This window comes from Myxocyprinus asiaticus, chromosome 27, assembly GCF_019703515.2.
Source record: "Myxocyprinus asiaticus isolate MX2 ecotype Aquarium Trade chromosome 27, UBuf_Myxa_2, whole genome shotgun sequence".
NCBI lineage: Eukaryota > Metazoa > Chordata > Actinopteri > Cypriniformes > Catostomidae > Myxocyprinus > Myxocyprinus asiaticus.
In genome coordinates this window covers 8,078,413-8,097,855 of record NC_059370.1, presented here as the reverse complement: position 1 = coordinate 8,097,855, position 19,443 = coordinate 8,078,413, and the positions used below count along the sequence as shown (strand labels likewise).

Genomic DNA, 19,443 nt, shown 5'->3' with positions numbered 1-19,443 from the left:
CGGCATGCACCACAGAAGTACGCTCCTGAATGTTGCCACTTTTGTTTCTCAAGCACTTATGCTGTCTTCACGTACTATCGGAATTATCCTACTTTGTAAATCGTAATTATGAGCATGTCACATTCAAGTGCTTTGTTGTTGGAAACATGGAAGACGGCAAGTTAACCTCTTACGCTCTGCAGGATTTTCGGGCTGCCGCGTGAACATTTTTAAAACAAATTTAAAAGCTCCATGTTCACACTTACCGTGGACTAATTGCATAAATTCATTTTACAGATAACCCCCTACTTTTTAAGAAATTATTGCAATAATTAAGAAATAACATTGTATATGTTTACAATTTTATGATAAACGTACATACATTTTATTATTAATATTATTATTATTATTATTATTATTTCTAAAGTTTAAAAGCATGCATTTCAGTTCTGTGCCCTCTATTTTCAAGCAAAAAGTCTTATTTTATTCCACTGAATGGGAGCAAGTACTAGAAAAAATAATTTTTCCTCTATCACCTTCCATTACATTATACTGATCTGAAATGTAGGTGGTGCTCTAACGCATTTTAGTGCTCACCCATAGACAACAAGTAATTTTTTGAAGTGCTAAGAGCTTCCACACTGTTTTGTTGAATATCTTGACTTTTGAGTTGTCTAGAAGCCCAATCTAGGTGTCATTAGAAAACAGAGAATCCCAGCTTTAAAATGATGTGTAACATTTCATCTTCAATAGATGAGAACCTATTTTGCTGATGATTTTATTCTCATACTCTTTCTACCGAACTTCATATTTTGTTAAAATGATTTGACACAAAATTGGATTATTCACCCAAGCAAGCTCACGGACAGGTAAACAAGTAATTTCTTTAACTAATTTTAAAGCTAACAACCCAAGGTAAGATTTGATATAAAGTTTGGGTTTATTTGGGGCTTACAGATCATTGGTCAGCACTGAAAAAAGACATTTGCATTTTATGCCTTACCGAAATAAAATGTAACTTTGTGATATGTTTTTTAAATAATTCAAACTGTGGTGTTATAGCAACAAAAAATAAACTATACTGTCACCTTCTTGAGAATGAGAGCTTTAATTTGAAATATGACTTGTCTATTTAAGTGCTTGAAGGACTTTTATATTCATTTTAAAATTTGTACAACAGAAACTCGAGGTGGGGCCAATTTGTGACACAAAGGTTTTCAGGCCATATTTTGTTATTTTATGTAATTAAATGCAAAAATGTCGGAGTTCTCTAAAAAGGTTCAGATTCTAAGCTTTCAAATGATACCACATATGCCTAACTTATGTGTCCAGGGTCTTCAGCGTTTTAAGTGATAAAATGGCTTGATATATTGCGCCTCCCCACGGACCCACTGGAAGGTCAGCTGAGTTTTGGGCAACTCTTATTTTGACACCGTAATACATGTTAGCCAACTGGCTGACAATAATGGAATTTTGGTCAAATAAATGCTATTTTCTCTTTGTAAAAATGTACAATAAGCATCAAAAAGTTCCTGATGGACATGTATATGACTGAAAAGGAGATTATATGGTAGCTGCATTTAGAAAAATGAATAAAACCGTCATTCACTATTGAAATTCCTCCATGTTGAATGTTTATGTCTTCCAACTTAGAAACTCGGGTATCAAAATTATCTCAGTTTCCCAGTTGTAATTACGACTTGAGGGGACGTTCATGTGCAACTTCCGATTAGGAAACTCGTATTTATGATATGATCAAAAGTCTTAAATTCAGTTTTCAAAATTTAAGGCCAGAAAAATATTTTACATTTTATAACAAAAGTCTTAAGTATCTTTTTAAGAGGTCTTAAATTTGGGGATGGAAAGACAGGAATTGCGATAAGGCCTAATGTAATCATTAAACTGCAAAAGGCTATGATTTAATTAAAAAAATATATAGTCGTGGGTCTGTTGCACATTCTCCAAGCAGGTGAGGAGCGCATGTTACAGTGTTTCCTGCGGTTTCAGAGCGGTTCGCAATCAGTGAATACCAGACAATTATGTCCAGTGATGATCTACTCTTGATGAATTAAGGCTCATATTTGATATTATTTAAAAGAGTTTGTAGATGATTGTAAGTTTTATTTCCCTTATCTGTTTGTGTGAGCAGCTGGAAGTGCAATTTCAAAATAAGAGTATATATATATATATATATATATATATATATATATATATATATATATATATATATATATATATATATATACACACTACCGTTCAAAGGTTTAGGGTCACTTACTCATTCTTTATATATTTTTTTTCTTCACATTTTAGAATAATAGTAAAGTCATCAAAACTATGGAATAACATAAATGGAACTATGAGAATTATGTTGTGACTAAACAAATCCAAAATAAATCAAAAGTGTGTTATATTCTACCATCTTCAATGTAGTCACATTTTGCCTAGATTTTGCAGAAATGTACTCGACATTTTCTCAACCAACTTCTTGAGGTATCACCCTGGGATGCTTTTTAAACAGTACTGAAGGAGTTCCCATCTATGTTGGGCACTTATTGGCTGCTTTTCTTTATTATTTGGTCCAAGTCATCCATTTCAAAAACGTTTTTATTTTTTTAAATAAAATGTTAGTTTTATAATGAAATAAATTAATAGGGTGGCACAATTATATTTTTGTCTACAAAACTAATTTCAAACATTTAAGCATACGCCTTCAGATCAAAAGATTTTTAAGATCATGAGAAACATTTCAGGCAAGTGACCCCAAACCTTTGAACGGTAGTGTGTGTTTATATGTAACAGCCGTGCTGATTTAGGGCCATACAGCACGATTGCGATTGCATAAAATCAATATATGCAATATATGTTGCATGCAAAATAAAAAAAAATATATGATTCGTACGTCAATGGAGAATTATGCTTTTTGTCAGTGTAACTGTATACTTATGGCATTTTTCATCAGAGGCTAACTGTCAAAGCTAACTAGCTAAACCTTGATCCTCTGGCCAAGTTATTAGCTTTAGCATATTATCCTGCCAAAGTCATTTCTAGATAGCAGTCAGCTTTTAGGTCATCGGTGAAACATTTATTATATTATAATAAACTATATGCAATTTATTTGTTGTATGTTTATATGTTGCTTGCATTTAAAAAAAAAAAAAAAAAAATCTAATTTTGAGTGGCCAATAATGGAGACACGTGCTTTTTATCAGTATAATACTATTGTACTAAAAGCATTTACCATTAGAGGCTAACCGCTGAAGCTACCCGGCCAAACCTTGACCCTTTGGCCATGATATTAGCATTATCTTAATATCCCACCAAAGCAATTTCTAGATAGCCAATCAGCCTTTAGGGCTTCAGGGAGTGGCAGCATTCATGATACCAATACTTACTAGACTATCTATTGTAAAATGGATTGTATTTGCTACCCACATAAAAGAGAACCAAATAATCCTCCGGTGTCCAGAGGCGTACCAACTTTATCAAGAAATGGTCCTCTGATCTATGTGTTTGTGTGTCTTCACGTTTGGACGTTGTTCACATCCTCTGTTCTCACAGCACACCACAGCATTCAGCTTAGAGATAATCTGGGCCCACTGACAAAAAGGATTCAATTCAGTTTCAGCTGTCATTTCTTTCTTTCCTACAGTCTTTCTTTCTCTCTCTCGCTCACTTGTGTTCTCCTCCAAATCTCTCCTCTCCAAATGTCCCTGTCTCTCCTGATTTGTCTTTCTTGTTGTGCTTCTCACTTTCTCGACCTGCCTCTCTCTCTCTCTCTCTCTCTCTGTCTCTCTGAACGGATTAGCTAAAGGTGTTTGCAAGCAGCACTGCATCAGTCAAACTTCATTAATATTAATGTATCCGTACTCATCTGTATCTCTCACTGTCTCATTTTCTCTTCCTCCTCCTTTTATCGTTCATTCCTTATCCCTCTCCCTTGCAATCTCTCCGTCGTTCTCGCTGACAAATGCTCACCATCCTACCATTACAACTTCCCAAAGGAAAATTGTATTGCTCAGGGGTTGGTATTTCATAGCTCAGGAGACTTAATGAAGATATCATTTTATAATTCATTCACTTATCAACTTTGTCTCAGATGTTTCTTCTAAAGTCAACTGTTGAAAGTGTACAGTATAAGTATAGGAGTATACAAAAAGATTGTTACGTTTTTACGTTTTGTTAGTGGTGCTTTATCGCCAAATATTTGGATTTTGTGAACTACAGATAGTACCATCTTAATCTCATGCAGTCAGAAAACTGAGCAAAACGCTCAAAGGGGTGAAGCGTTGTTCTGTGTTTACTCGCGGATATGCGTTTTTCAGCCATCTCGGAGCAGTTCACGTGTATTGTGAAGGCAAAGTGCTGCAGGTGCACCCATTCGCTCAATTCCAAACATGTGATTCCGCTTAAAGTTATTATACAAATCTAAAAATCAGTCACAGTATCACAGAAATAGAGGTGGTGACAGAGTTTCACCAGATTTTGTAATGAGGCACTGCAATGTACTATCAGCCGTCAAAATAAAAGCTCAAGGTGAAGGTGAAGTACGACGGAAATGTATTACTGTTGTATAAAACAAATGATTAAAATACTAATAATTCAGTACTGTTTTATAATAATAAACTGAAATGGACAACAATAAATTATTTTTGGGTTATAAAAATAACAATAACAACTGGGTTCCCAAACAGAAGTGAGTGAAGTTGTATTTTTTTACACACCCTGTTCACTCACAAAAAAAATTAAAATAACAAGTTTTAAAATATATATATATATATATATATATATATATATATATATATATATATATATATATATATATATATATATATATATATATATGTGTGTGTAGGTAAATATTGCTTTTTTATTACTGTATTGGTGCATCAAAATTATATTTATTATAGCATAAATTAAATACCATTCTTCCCTGTGTGCAATTAGTGTAAAAACTGGGGAAAACATGCATTCATTATCCTGAAGTATATATTTATTTCACTAAACATTTTGAATGTAGTACAATGGCTGTTTGGATGAATTTAAAAGTATGATTTAAAATAACTTTTATGTAATTTCTGAGCAAATAACACAAACAATTATCAACATATATATCAAATTTCATGTACAAATTTCAAATACATCATGATGGCGCCGCGGATGGCCGCCTCGGTGTGGAGCGCTTTTATTCTTTTGTTGTTTTTGTTTGTTTGTCCTGTGTTTAGTAATCTTTTTCCAGTCAGTTTTACCAGCGACGAACTGCTGAACATTCGATAGCATATACCAGTCAATCTTTTCCCGGATTGTTAATAGTCAGACGTTTGTTTGACATTTTAGTCGGAGGCGCGGCTGTGTTGTTTAAACGCGCTATGAGACGCAGGCGAGGGAGACGAGCAGGCACGCTGGTCAAGCTCTGACGGCGGGGCTTTCGAACAACGCTGCCGAGCATTCATCTTGCGAATCCCCGCTCTCTCCCTAACAAAACGGACGAACTACATCTCCTCACCCGCACAAACAAGGACTTTTCAACCTCTGCTGCCTTGTGCTTCACAGAAACCTGGCTGAGTGAAGCCATTTGGGACAGCGTGTTACATCTTCTGGGCTTCCAGCTGTTCAGAGCGGATCGCATCAAGGAGTTAACGGGGAAAACGAGAGGTGGTGGAACATGCTTTTACATCAATGAAAGTTGGTGTACAGATGTAACAACGTTAAAGAAGATGTGCTGTCCTAATTTGGAAGCGCTCTTTATTAACTGTAAGCCTTTCTACTCACCATGGGAGTTTTCCTCGTTTATTCTGGTGAGTGTGTATATCGCACCAAACGCGTATTTGAATGCACCGCTGCAACAGCTGACTGATCAAATCACAGACACCGAACAACAATACCTGGACTCAGTTGTTATTATTCTTGGGGATTTTAACAAAGCAAACCTCACACGTGAACTGCCCACATATAAACAGCATAATAAATGCCCAACCAGAGACAGGATCATACTGGATCATTGCTACATAACAATATAGGATGCATATCGCTCTGTCCCTAGAGCAGCTTTGGGACTCTCTGATCACTGTCTGGTTGATCTTCCAACCTACAGACAGAAATTAAAATCTGCTAAACCTGTATTAAGGATTGTAAAGAGATGGACCAACGAAGCAGAGCTGGAACTACAAGCCTGCTTTGACAGCACTGATTGGAGTGTTTTTGAGGCTGCAGCACACAGACCTGGATGAGCTCACAGATACGGTTACATCATATATCAGTTTCTGTGAGGATATGTGCATTCCTACTAGGACTTATTTAACATTTAACAACAAAAAAACCATGGTTTACAGCGGAACTCAGGCAGCTTTGTCAGGCCAAAGAGGATGCTTACAGAGTTGGGGATAAAGTCTTGTACAATCAGGCCAGGAACACACTGAATAAGGGAATCAGAGTGGCTAAAAGAAGATACTCTGAGAAGCTGAAAAACAAGTTTTCAGCTAACAACCCTGTATCAGTGTGGAGTGGCATGAAACAACTTACGGATTACAGGACTCCTACCCCCAACCCTGTAGGGAAACAACAACTGGCTGACGACCTGAATGTGTTCTACTGCAGATTTGAAAGGCCCAATCTCACACCCCACACCCACTCTGACTTTCACTTCACACAAACACCAACACCTCCTGCAACCCCCCTCCTCCCCTCCTGCTACTCAACCTGCACTTAAGATCTGTGAAGATGATGTGAGCCACGTCTTTCGAAAACAAAGGATAAGGAAAGCACAGGGCCCAGATGGCATTTCACCTGTATGTCTTAGATACTGTGCTAACCAGCTGGCCCCCATCTTCACACAGATCTTCAATAGATCACTGGAGCAGTGTGAAGTCCCATGCTGCTTCAAACACTCAATCATTATTCCTGTCCCAAAGAAACCAAAAATCACAGGACTTAATGACTACAGACCTGTCGCTCTGACGTCTGTGGTCATGAAGTCATTTGAGAGACTGGTGTTGGCCCTCCTGAATGACATTACTGGACCTTTCTAGATCCCCTTCAATTTGCTTATTGAGTAAACAGGTCTGTGGATGATGCGGTCAACATAGGATTGCATCATATCCTGCAACATCTGGACAGACCAGGGACATATGCAAGGATCCTTTTTGTGGACTTCAGTTCGGCATTCAACACCATCATCCCAGCTATTCTCGGACTAAATTACACCAACTCTCTGTTCCCACGTCTATCTGTCAGTGGATTACCAGCTTTCTGACAGACAGGCAGCAGCTTCAGAGACAGGGGAAATTCACTTCCAGCACCTGTACAATCAGCACTGGTGCCCCCCAGGGATGTGTGCTCTCCCCACTACTCTTCTCCCTCTGCACCAAAGACTGCATCGCCAAGGACCTCTCTGTGAAGCTCCTGAAGTTTGCAGATGACACCACTGCCATCGGCCTCATCCAAGATGATGATGAGTCTGCATGCAAAAGGGAGGTTAAACAGCTGGCTGTCTGGTGCAGTCAAAACAACCTTGAGCTGAACATGCTCAAAACAGTGGAGATGATTGTGGACTTTAGGAGGAACACCCCAACACTGTCCCCCCTCACCATTCTAAACAGCACTGTGGCAGCAGTGGAGTCATTCAGGTTCCTTGGCACTACCATCTCACAGGACCTGAAGTGGGAGACCCACATTGACTCCATTGCAAAAAAGGCCCAGCAGAGGTTGTACTTCCTTCGCCAGTTGAGGAAGTTCAACCTGCCACAGGTGCTGCTGATACAGTTCTACTCAGTGGTCATTAAGTCTGTCCTCTGCACTTCAATAACTGTCTGGTTTGGTTCAGCTACTGTACGAAATCAGACATCAGAAGACTACAAAGGACAGTTTGGACTGCTGAGAGGATTATTGGTTGCCCCCCCCCAAGAACTATACACTTCCAGAATGAGGAAAAAGGCTGGAAAAATCACTCTAGACCCCACTCACCCAGCCCACTACCTTTTGGAACTGTTGCCTTCTGGCCGACGCTTCAGAGCTCTGAGCACCAGAACTGTCAGGCACAGGAACAGTTTTTTCCCCCAGGCTATCCATCTCATGAACAGTTAAAACTGCCCCTTTGAGCAATAATTAATGTGCAATACACAGCTTAGTCTTTTTATATTATCCAACACATCCTACCTCTTCTGCCCTTGCACTGTACATAACTGATTTGTATTTAGATTTGCACTACGTATGTTTATGTGTGTGTATGTGTGTGTGTGTGTGTGTGTATGTATATATATATATGTATGTATATATGTATATATTGTCTATTGTGTATTCTATATATACTTTTTTCTTTTCAATATTTATCTATTTTTTATTCAATTTTAATTATTTTTTAAAAGTCTTGTTGTTGTTTTTGTATTGTTGTGTACTGGAAGCTCCTGTCACCAAGACAAATTCCTTGTATGTGTAAGCATACTTGGAAATAAAGCTCATTCTGATTCTGATTCTGATTCTGAAATTTCATCAACATACTGAAGAAAACCCCCAGTATATATATATATATGTAAAAAATGATATAATTTTTGGAGACATGTCACATCCAGCGCCGTCGTACGGCGGAAGGTTGCTTGGGGCCTCAGAAATTGTAACTCTGCCCCTGAGACCCAAGCACTGAAATTGATTATATATATTTTTTCCTCCTTAAAAGTGTTTTTAGGAAGCTACTGGTTATGAAAATTAACGTTGCAAAATTGCACAATTGAGTTTTAGGGTTTGCACAATTTCACCACTGTTTTAGACAGTAAGTAAATGGTTTGAATTTACAACACAGTTCAATACTGACTTTTAATTTTTATTTTTCATAGTTGCGACTGTTTTTTGTGAGTTTATATCTTGTATTTATATTCTGAGTTATCAAGTTGCAGTTGCAAAAATGAAATTGCAATTTTAAGATTTAAACTTGCATTTGTAATTACAAGTTTATTTCTTCCAAATTGCGAGATATAAAGTCAAAATTATGAGAAATAAATTTGAATTGCAAGAAATAATGCCACAAATGTGAGATATAGAGTTGGAATTACTTTTTTAATCATGGTACCATAATTAAAGACAAGCAGAAATTTGACTCTTTAAAACTAATGAGGACTATTGACATTTATGATATATTTGCTAGTTTAATCAAAATAATAAAAATACCCATCATATCAATGAATACAGTACCATGAATACCATACAACAATGATTTTTCTTTTTTTTTAAATGACACACAGAAAACAGCTGAAAATCAATTGGAGTGGTTTATTTTGATTTACTGAATAGGCTCAAACGTGGTGTGGTGCATTTTTTAAAATTCTGGAATTTTGTCAAAATTTATAAAAAAAAAATATTTTCAGGGGACACAATCTTTTTTCAACCAGTTAATATGTTGGGAATTAATATTACAGGTCAAATACTTAGAAAATTGCTAAGTTTGAAAAGATCTTATAGCTCACAGCTTCCTTTAACACTCTCTCTTTTTTTCTTTTTTTTCCTAAAGGTGGTGGAAAGTGAAGAAGAGGAGGAAGAGGAGGAGGAAGAAGATGAAACTGGAGGAGGGTTCAATGTGATCCTTCCATTCTCAGAGAAGGCGACAGTGACCAACCTGGGCTCTGAGGCCGGCCGGGTCCACAGCCTGGCCTCCACCCTCTCCACCCCTCACTTCCTGCTCTCAGTTCTGCTGCTGATTGCCCTCAGCTGGGGGTAGACACCCCCCTTACACACACACACACACACACACACACACACACACACACACACACAGTCTTAACACATATACATGCAAACACACTCTCTACTGAAGTACTCACTCACATCCAGACTCTAAGACATATTATAGATGGATGACAAGAATGACTAATGGGAGGGAGGAAGAGAGCAAAACAAGAGGAAAACTGTTTTATCCCTCTATATTTTTCATCCATTCTGTTTCTCCTTTTCGGGAAGGGGGTCTGCTATAGATATATCTGCTTGTAGGGATCCGATTTCCGATTTCGGAATCCGATTCCCCAGCTGAATCATTTGAATCACAAAGCTACGACTCCTCGGACTGACTGGTGTTGATTACAGCCGATGGTTACTGAGTGATTTGATCATACTTTGTATCTATTGTATATTGTCAATGTGCTTCAGATATGGAAAGGAAAAGTGAGTTAAACTAGGCAACATTGCTGTTGAAGACTCACTATGTGGTTTTCCCTAAACATGTTCCGCATCGCAGCTTGCATTCAGAAACCCGCTCTGTTTGTTGTTGCTGAACTTGTATGAGAAAAAAATGTATGTGTTTTCTTGTAAGTTTGATTTGCTTGACATCGCTGCTCGTCGACATCAGAGAAAAAAAACTTGTCGAGCACTATTCCTTCATTTTTCACACCTCTGTGTCTCACAAGCCAGGTCACACACCTAACATTGCACACACACACACACACGTGCGCCTCTGCCCTGCTGTGGAGCCGATCGCGCAGATGCAAGCATTTTTCATTTATTGCTCTATCTGCGATGTGCTTTCATTTTTGACTTAGCACAGACTGTGCACTCTAACCAGGGGCATAAATAGAACCTCGAACAGAAAAAACATGAGTAATAAAGAAATAAACAAGCAAAATAAAGAAATATATCGCCGCACAGCAGGTGTCGATGTCCGGTCTGGGTTTAGAACCTGAGGGGAAGAAACAGGAAGTCATTTTCCAGCCGCTTGTCACCCGATACCTTCTCTCGGTGCCTGTTGTTTTACTTTCACAGAGATAATGGCTTACAACACAAACTGTTTATCTTGTTGTGTGTTCACGGCAAAGAATTACTTGTGATGGGAAAGAAATTGAAAAAGAGATCTGGGGGCGGGGGGGTTGGAACAGAGACTTAAACCCTCCAGCAAAAAGAAACATGCAGTCTGGAATCGCATGCTTTTTCTGTTTCTTATAAATCTTTTGCTGACACTGATGCTTTTTTCTCAATCTCGTTTCTTCTCGTTCCTCCCACCCCCTCTCTCCATTCATTCTCATGTACGACTGTTGAAGTAAGAGTTGAAGATTTTCTTAGGGCACTTTCACACTAGAGCTTTTGGTGTGGCGTAAATGCTAAAACCTAAAACAAAAATAAAAACGACGATTGAAACAACTTTACGGCTCAGATAATACACATTTAACTGAAGAATTAATGTAAGTGCTTTTATAAAGTTATAAGTTTCACATGTCTGCCTTTTAAAGAAATATTCGGGGTCAATACAAGTTAAGCTCAATCGACAGCATTTGTGACATAATGTTGATTACCACAAAAATTAATTTAGAATCGTCCCTTCTTTTCTTAAAAAAGGTTATAGTCAGGCAGTTACAATGGAAGTGAATGGGGCCAGTTTTTGGAAGGCTTAAAGGCAGAAATGTGAAGCTTATTATTTTATAAAATCACATCCATTCATTCTTTAGTTAAAAGTGCTATATGTAAGATTGACAACAAGCGTTTGAAATGTGTACTGCAGTCCAAATTCTAAATATTGGAGAGTTGTCTGCCCCGTCCCAGACTCGAAGCTCATGCGGGTTGCCAGAATGAGGTCATGCAACAGGATCCATTTTAAAGGATTTCTGGGCTTTAAGCTGTCTCCATCTTCCAAAGGCATCTCCAGTATTTATCCTTGTTTTTCTACGCCTCTGGTCATGGTGTTTTTTAAGACGGATGGCGAGGCTTTTTAGGTCAGGTGGAATCTGTTATCTCTGATCCAGTTCGTTTGCTGGCTCCCATGGCTGCAGCACGCAGTATTGTTTGCCTGCAAACTTGTTCAAATCTGGCAACCCAGCAGTGTCAAAATACTATTGGTGAGTGGGCAGTGGGCGGGATCACACAGGCCAAAACATAAACAGAAATTCTGGCCCGGAATGGAAATTTCTGGCTGTAGCATTGTTATCGGAGAAACCAGTATTTCAACTTAGCATGTTTCCTAATTCTCTAATGACATATTATGGTCATTTTATGATTTAGTACATTAAACAATATTACTTATAGCACCTTTAAAACTCATGTATTATTTGAGCTGTACTTTTACAGTCATTTTAGGGTTTGTTGACATGACATCGTCATGTCAACGAAGTTATAAAATTGGCTATAACAGAAAAGGTTAGTGAGCAATTTTATCACACTAAAATCATATTAACACGCATATTGTTTATGTGTCTTGTGGCTATACTTTTGAAAATGTAAGTATTTTAATGTTCAGAAATTGGCCCCCATTCACTTCCATTGTAAGCGCCTCACTGTAACATCGATTTTTGCTTCTTTTTAAAGAAAATGAGGGACGAGTGGAAATACATTTTTGTGGTAATTTACATTATTCCACGAATGCTGTCGATTGTGTTTAAATTGTATTGAACCCGAATATTCCTTTAAGGCCAAAGGATACTTTGTTTGTTGCACAGTGTGTGTGACATACATTTTTATCATCTGTATACATCCCAATTTTTGTAGTCACGTGGACTGTCTTAGTCTGTACGTGTTATCTGTGTGTGAAACTGGAGTTGACTGTACTAAAGAGTATCACAAAGCAGTCGTAGTCCCCGTGTGTCGAGCACATCCATATGGGCTCAGGATTAAAAGAATATATTTTGAAAGGCCAGAACGCTCGGCCGTGTTTTAGACGTAACTGCACGTGGAAAAATGAATTACACCCTTGCCTTTAGAGTGTGTGGGCCATTCGAGACATTCGCCTCCCTCCTCCTCTGCAGAAGAAATTAAAGCTTAGCTAAAGTGCTCATATCTCATCTCGCATTCACATGGAGCACCTTAGATTACACCGACACGACTTAACAATCAGATTGTGAACTGATCTATTATGCTGAGGAACGTAGAGGGGAATGCTCTGGTTGAACAGACGTTGTGCTCTTCAACGTCTTCTCCTCCGTGGCAAGGTCAGCGAGGCACGCAGCACACCCGTTCAATCAGTAGGTTTAATTAAGAGAAGAAACGCGCACGCCTCTGGACTGATGCGCCTGTCGAAATAGCGGGCAGCCTTTATGATAGCTGTTGTTATTTTTTAATTGTAATCAGGGGCCATTGTCGTCCGCCCAGCCGTAACAGAGGGAGGCTGAGAATGAGTGACAACGGAGGAGGAAAAGGACGGCATGGGTGTCAGTGATTCACATTAAAATATTTCAGGAAAAAATAAACAAATAAGCCATGCGTTAAATAAATGCACATTGCAGGAAAGTTTGGGGAGGAAAAGACAAAGTGTTAGGATAAGACAGAATCTAGTGAAACCTAGTGAGCTGCCTACTTAGACAGCATTTTATGGCCACATCTAAACAAAATCTGTTTTCATTTGAGAACTCTGTTTGCAGTTTTCTTACGGCATCGTTTTCCAAAGTATGCAGTAATGGAGAGTGTTTTTGAATGATGCTTCGTTTTTGGAGGATAACATTGTTCCAATGTGGAAGAGAGGCGTAAACATAGATCAATGCCTTTTCAAAAAAGTACCTTCTCACAGCAAAATTCTGCAGGCAAAGATGTTGATCGCTTGTGAAACCAGCAAAAATATAATTATCAAGCAGCCTGTTTTAATACTGCACTTTATACTCCGTGAGACTTAAATTAAAAAGAAACTCACTGCTAAAATTATATCCTTGTCCATTGTGAAAATTCAGTGTAGCTGTATACGAAACACCGCCCACACAGAGGTCACCGCCTATTGGTCATCCCGGCGATTTCGCCTGTTAAAGTTCGCCAAACTTGAACTCAAGGCGAAATCAGCGCAAGGGAATTCTTCACCACTGGAATTCAATAGCGCAAAATTCATGATTCCCATTGAGATGACTGTATTTCACCTGCGGAATTTTGCTGTACGCAATCGCACCTTTAGTGTATGTGTAGCATACAGTATGACATCGTAGCCTAAGATGGAAGACTAAGTGAAAGAAATGCTAAAAGTATTGCTAAAAGTAAATCGATAAAATGTTGATAAAATCCTTCATAAAAGCATTCTAAGCCATGAACCAAACCAACCAGCTTCGAGGTGAATCACAACATTACAAGCTTTGATTTGAACCAAAAAATTATTTAAAAATCGGACAAAAAGACAAAAGTACAAGACTGTGTACTGTGTACTTAACATCTGTCATGAGGGAATGAACAACATTCCCATGAAGTATTGCTAATGATGTAATTGAATTAAAAACATATAAATATTGATTTCAAGTTTTTTATTATAAGTATAGAAACAATATATTTAAATCTTATTGCAAAATATTCAGATATTTACTAATATATACTGTAAGTAGTTTGAGAGAATAGGAAGACCAACTCGATTGTGTCATTTACTGTACAACATGCAAATGATTCTCTGATTGGTAGGTCTCTCTTCAGGATTATGGGTAATGTAGTTCTTCACCACAAATTCCACTGTTAAACATAATTTTTAAAAAAAGTTAAAATAAAGCGCACTAATGGCTTCAACAGAAGCATATACTATAGATTAACAACCTCGGAGCTTACTCTAAGTCTGTCTTTAAAGGTTTATAAGTTATTATAAAAACATATTTGCCTATGGAAACATTTATTGGATTTTTACTTCCAGAACCACACTGTTGTGCATTATTTTAATCAGTTGTGAATTGAACGTTATTTATATGGTATGCAAAGTTGCTGCATATGTACTAGAGCAATGTACGTAGATCAATTATTTTATTTCAGTAAGGATGCTGCCTTGGAAGGCAGTTGCCTATGTAGGCAGCAGACAACAAGGTAGCTCACTGGGTTTTGGAACAGATTTAGAGGCCCACACTAAATTAGCCATAGCAATTTTCATTGTTTATGTTTATTTGCATGTGCAGCATTACAACCACGGTTTGGCACACATACAGATTTGCTTAATATAAATCTACCATTTCCTCCTCGCCCATCTGTGCCTGTGTGTACACAGGAGAACCTCGCCACGGCAAATCGTATGCGCCGAGCGCTAGATTGCAGGGAGCAAGAGAACAGAAAAGAGATAAACACACAATAAGGGATAAAGGGATGGAGAAAGTGGAGAAGAGAGCGAGAGTATGGGTTAGAGAAAAAAGCACCACAGTGAGAGAGCTGGTAGCGTGATGGAGAGAGAGAGGGGGATTGCATGAGGGCAAAACGCAGGAACGAGAGATAGTGAGGGAGAGAGAGAGAGAGAATAGTTTACCCTGTAGGCTCATAGCTTTATTATTATAGTATGCGATCACTGATTTATTTGGCGGCTGCAGGCACCCGTACTGAAACTCATTTCAATGGTACTGATGTTGACTCTCTCTCTCTCTCTCTCTCTCTCTCTCTCTCTCTCTCTCTCTCTCTCTCTCTCTCTCTCTCTCTCTCTCTCCTTTGGCTCTGCATTTGTGAGTGCACTGGACTGTGTGTCACTGTTTTTCACCCCACAATGCACCATCAATTACATGAACAATCAGCACTGCTAATGTTTTTCTAATGAAGATGCCAAAAATAGTATCTGTATTTAATCCTCTTTAATGGAGTGCACTTATGCTTTTTTATTTTCATAACTCCGTATTTTCACTTTTAATAATGACTTTACAGATTTGCTTTGTCTTTACTGGAGTTAATTTTAAGGAAACTATCAACATTGAACACACTTCCTCAAGTCTATCTATCTGATCATGTGCAGGCTGACACGGAAAGCTTCGCAGATTTATGCAGAATTGAAATTCCCACAAAGCTGTACACGTTTTCCCGCTGTTGCGTGTTCATTTATTTAATATTTTTGGTAATTCATGCTTTCAGCTGCCAATAAAAGTGTTGTACTGTCAGCTCTGTTTATCACATTTTACCATGTTTAAATCTGCAGAATATCATACGGGTACAATGGGGCTAAAGTCTCCCCTTATGGAAAATGTATCAAGTGTATCAAGATTGAAAAAAAAATCTTTTTTTGTTGAATATTGATGGAGCAACATAAATTTTGTGATAAGAAATAATAACGGAAGTTTGTTTTGATTAAAATGTAATAATAATAAAAAAAAAAAGGTGGTGAGGGGGCCTTTAACCCCACACTTTGGGGTAATAGTGATGTAGTGTAGCTACACGTGGGGCAATAGTTATAGGGTTATTATTAGCTCCTGCAACAAATACTATCCTTTAACTTATTAAACAGTTATTGAAAAGCATTCGATTTAAACACCTTGAACTAAAAGTAAGTTTAAAGGGGTCATGACATGTTTCCTTGAAGTTCACTTGTAATATTTGTTGAGGTTCACTTATAATATTAGTAAAGTTTTTTGCCAAAAAAACATTTGCATAATATCATCCCCCAGCCCCCCCCCCCCATTATTCTGACCTTCTGTCAGAAATGCTTGGTTTTTGTGCTGCTTCTCCTTTAAGACTTGACAGTAAATGTCCACTGTTGTGATTGACCCTCTGCTCTTGATTGACCTGCCATCTCACTGCTCACTGCTATTGGGCAGGGCTACTGAGGTGATAAGGTAAAGTAGGCGTTGAAGTGTTGTTGTGGAGGCAATCAGATGCAAATATCTACCACAGTGTGACATCACAATATGGAGGAAGTACAGAACGAGTCGTTTTGGCAGCTCGGTTTCAACAAATGCCCTTTTTGCTGTGAGGAGGAAGCTTTGAGTTCTGAAACTTACAGTATGTTTTTATAGTACAATGACCTCTTCTACAGTAAGTCAAAATATTGAGGAAAATTTGAATGTCATGACCCCTTTAAGGTATTCTCATTAGCTACATAAATATGCAACATTTTAAAAGTTGTGAAGTTCTGAAAAATGTTGCCGTGCATACTGACAAACATGTGTTTAGGAAATTGCTGTGGTAGTTTTTATTACTATTAAGCATTTTGGGAGAATTTTCCCTGTTGGGACCTTTAGCCCCGTTGTGCCCTATCCCTCAAATTGGAAAATCGAAAAGCGAAATTCTGCAGATTTTGTCTGGGTCTAATTGTTTTCCATTTAATGTTCATGTCATTCAGCCAGCCAATCAGATTCCCTCATCGTTGCACATACTCAGTCACTGTCAACGTTTAATGTGACGAAACATCATAAAGTTTACGTGGGGGAAAAAATAGCACACAATATAATGTTTTGGGTTGTCATTTTACTTGAATTTGAGGTTTTTTTAGAGACTTGTTAAGTGGTCAAGTGGAATTTGCTGTGGTTTGAGTATGTCTTTCAATGCCATGTTGGATCTGCCTTTAACAGCTCAAACACATCTGCCCTAAAAAGGACCTCCTCCTCAACCACTGCCCTCTGGGTCACTTTTCTGACCTGTTTTACAGTGCCGGTTCTTCGCCGTTTCTTTCCCATCAGAAGTCTGGTTCTGTTTATGTGCTTTGTTTCCTATCAGGTGTAAAAAACTGAGATTTCACTGTTTCTGTGACCCATGATAATGTACCATCCAAAATAAAGGAAAACAACTGTACTCATTCATTGTCTATGTTTTGTGTTTGAAAAAACAGGGGAAAAAATATCATAGACTTGCATTGAAGGAGGGACCCAAGTCAGATTAGATCTAGGGCCCAGACTTAGGGGTGGGCTCATTTGACTTGTGCCAGTAAGCGACTACTTAGCAACCACCCACAACACTTTGAAATGTTGGAGCTTTGCTCGGGCAAGCACCACCATAAAAATCTATTACCATCTCGAAACAAATTTTTGGAGAAGCATCAGACAAAGTTGTTGAATCAGAACTGAGAAATCCATTAAATCTCATTAGCTGTGAGTGATCAACCTCTGAGCAACAACATTTTCCACTGGGTGCATACAGTACGTGTGTGTGCATACAGTATGTGTGTGTGTGCATATGTTTTACTGTTTGCATATAACAACTCTGATACATAGCAAACAATCTCTGAACTAAAGTTTAAGACTGTAAAGTGCATTGTGGGAATGCAGTGTACGTGTGTGGTTGGTGACCCCCCCTGGGTGCATCATTGTTCTAATTGCATCTGGGTTAATCAGAGCATCATCACATCTGATAAAGACAGCCGAGGTGCTGGTGGAGTCTCACTGGCATATGGAAGCTGGTGAGAAAGTGTTTATTTATTAATCATATTTCTCTCTGTCCCACCGAGTTCAATCACACAGTCTGCGATCTCTGTCTTTCTCCTCCCAGAATACATCTCTTCACTGTCTGCAGAAACAAACACAAAAGACCCCATTATAATTTTGGCGAAAAAGTTAAAGCTGAAGTGTGTGATTTCTTCGACACAAACGTCACCAAACAGAATTGCAAAAAAAAAAAAAAAATTTTCAAACAGATTTCTGAAAATAACCTCCATCCGCCACTGGTCAAACAAAAAGATAGTCCCCTCTGAAACATACAGCACTGGTCGAGCCAATGTTGCTATGTCGGACTGAACTGGCCACTCAAATAAACAGATCACTGTTTGATAGTGCCACAGAGGCACAGTTAAAAAAAAAAAAAAAAAAAAGACAAAACGAAACGACAAGGGAAAAAATTATGCCCTTATTTTCTCACCCTCATGTTGCTTCAACCCTGTATGACTTTCTTTTTTCCATGAAACACAGAAAGAGATATGAACACTGAATTCACAAGTCAGAATTCTCCAAATATGATCTTTGGGACCCAGGAAAAGCAACATTTTTACACATCTCATATCTCTGTCATTGCCATATTTGCTCAGTCACTATTGGCCTGGTTTGATCTTCCTTTAAAGCTCCACTCATTCATTTTTTTTGCTTATTTAAAAAGTTTCACACATATTGAAATGAATAGTGCTGTTATAAAATACTGTATGTTTACAATAATGTACATTCACATGACTTCTAGAAAGTTGTTTCATTCTACATGGAGCCATAGTTGCCTCATTGGGGCCAGCCGAATACTACTCAGCATATTGTGGCCTTCAAGTGGAGTTGGAAATATCATTATTATGAGTTCCGAATACATGAATAACAGAGCAACATCGTATTTACCAGTGGGAAATAAGGAATTCCAGATGATACCAAAGTTACTGAGTTGTAATGTTTGAAGGGTCGTATCGTCATGAGTACAACAGAATGCAGGGATCTCGAGATGTGTTTTTTTTTTAAGTTTCAAACTAAGTTTATCTTGACACAGTGTCCTAAAAGACAGTGCTTATGTGAGACGCTGAAAACTGATGAGACACAATGAAACCAAAATGAGACGCTCCAAACGTGTCGTTTGGACATACGAGTACATAGACCAACAGTTAAAAATAGCACAGTCAGGGGTAGGCCAATAATAGGGTTATGTTCAATGATATGGAAATAAAAGAAACAATATTTTGACTTCTAAAGCAACTTTTTGTAATATCTAAATGTTTCACTTGTCTGCTACCACAATATATGTATATGGTTTGAATTATATATTTATAATTATTTCAATTATTATAGCCTATTCTAAATTAAATTTGTTTGGGGACTTTTCTAATTAATTTTATATATGCGATTAATTATGATAATTCTATTAATTACAATAATTTAATTAATCAGCACACAGTGTAAT

General features: G+C 37.9%; 1 protein-coding gene across 2 annotated transcripts in view; it reads left to right on the top strand.

Moving 5' to 3' along the window:
* LOC127418037 (GDNF family receptor alpha-4-like) overlaps positions 1-15,362 on the top strand; it is a 49,901-nt gene extending 34,539 nt beyond the window's left edge. For both annotated transcript variants that reach the window (XM_051658364.1, XM_051658365.1), the window contains exon 8: positions 9,479-15,362. In XM_051658364.1, coding sequence (XP_051514324.1) covers positions 9,479-9,685 — 207 coding nt within the window. In that variant the 3' untranslated portion in view covers positions 9,686-15,362. The remainder of the gene's footprint in view (positions 1-9,478) is intronic.
* The last annotated feature ends 4,081 nt before the right edge of the window (positions 15,363-19,443 follow it).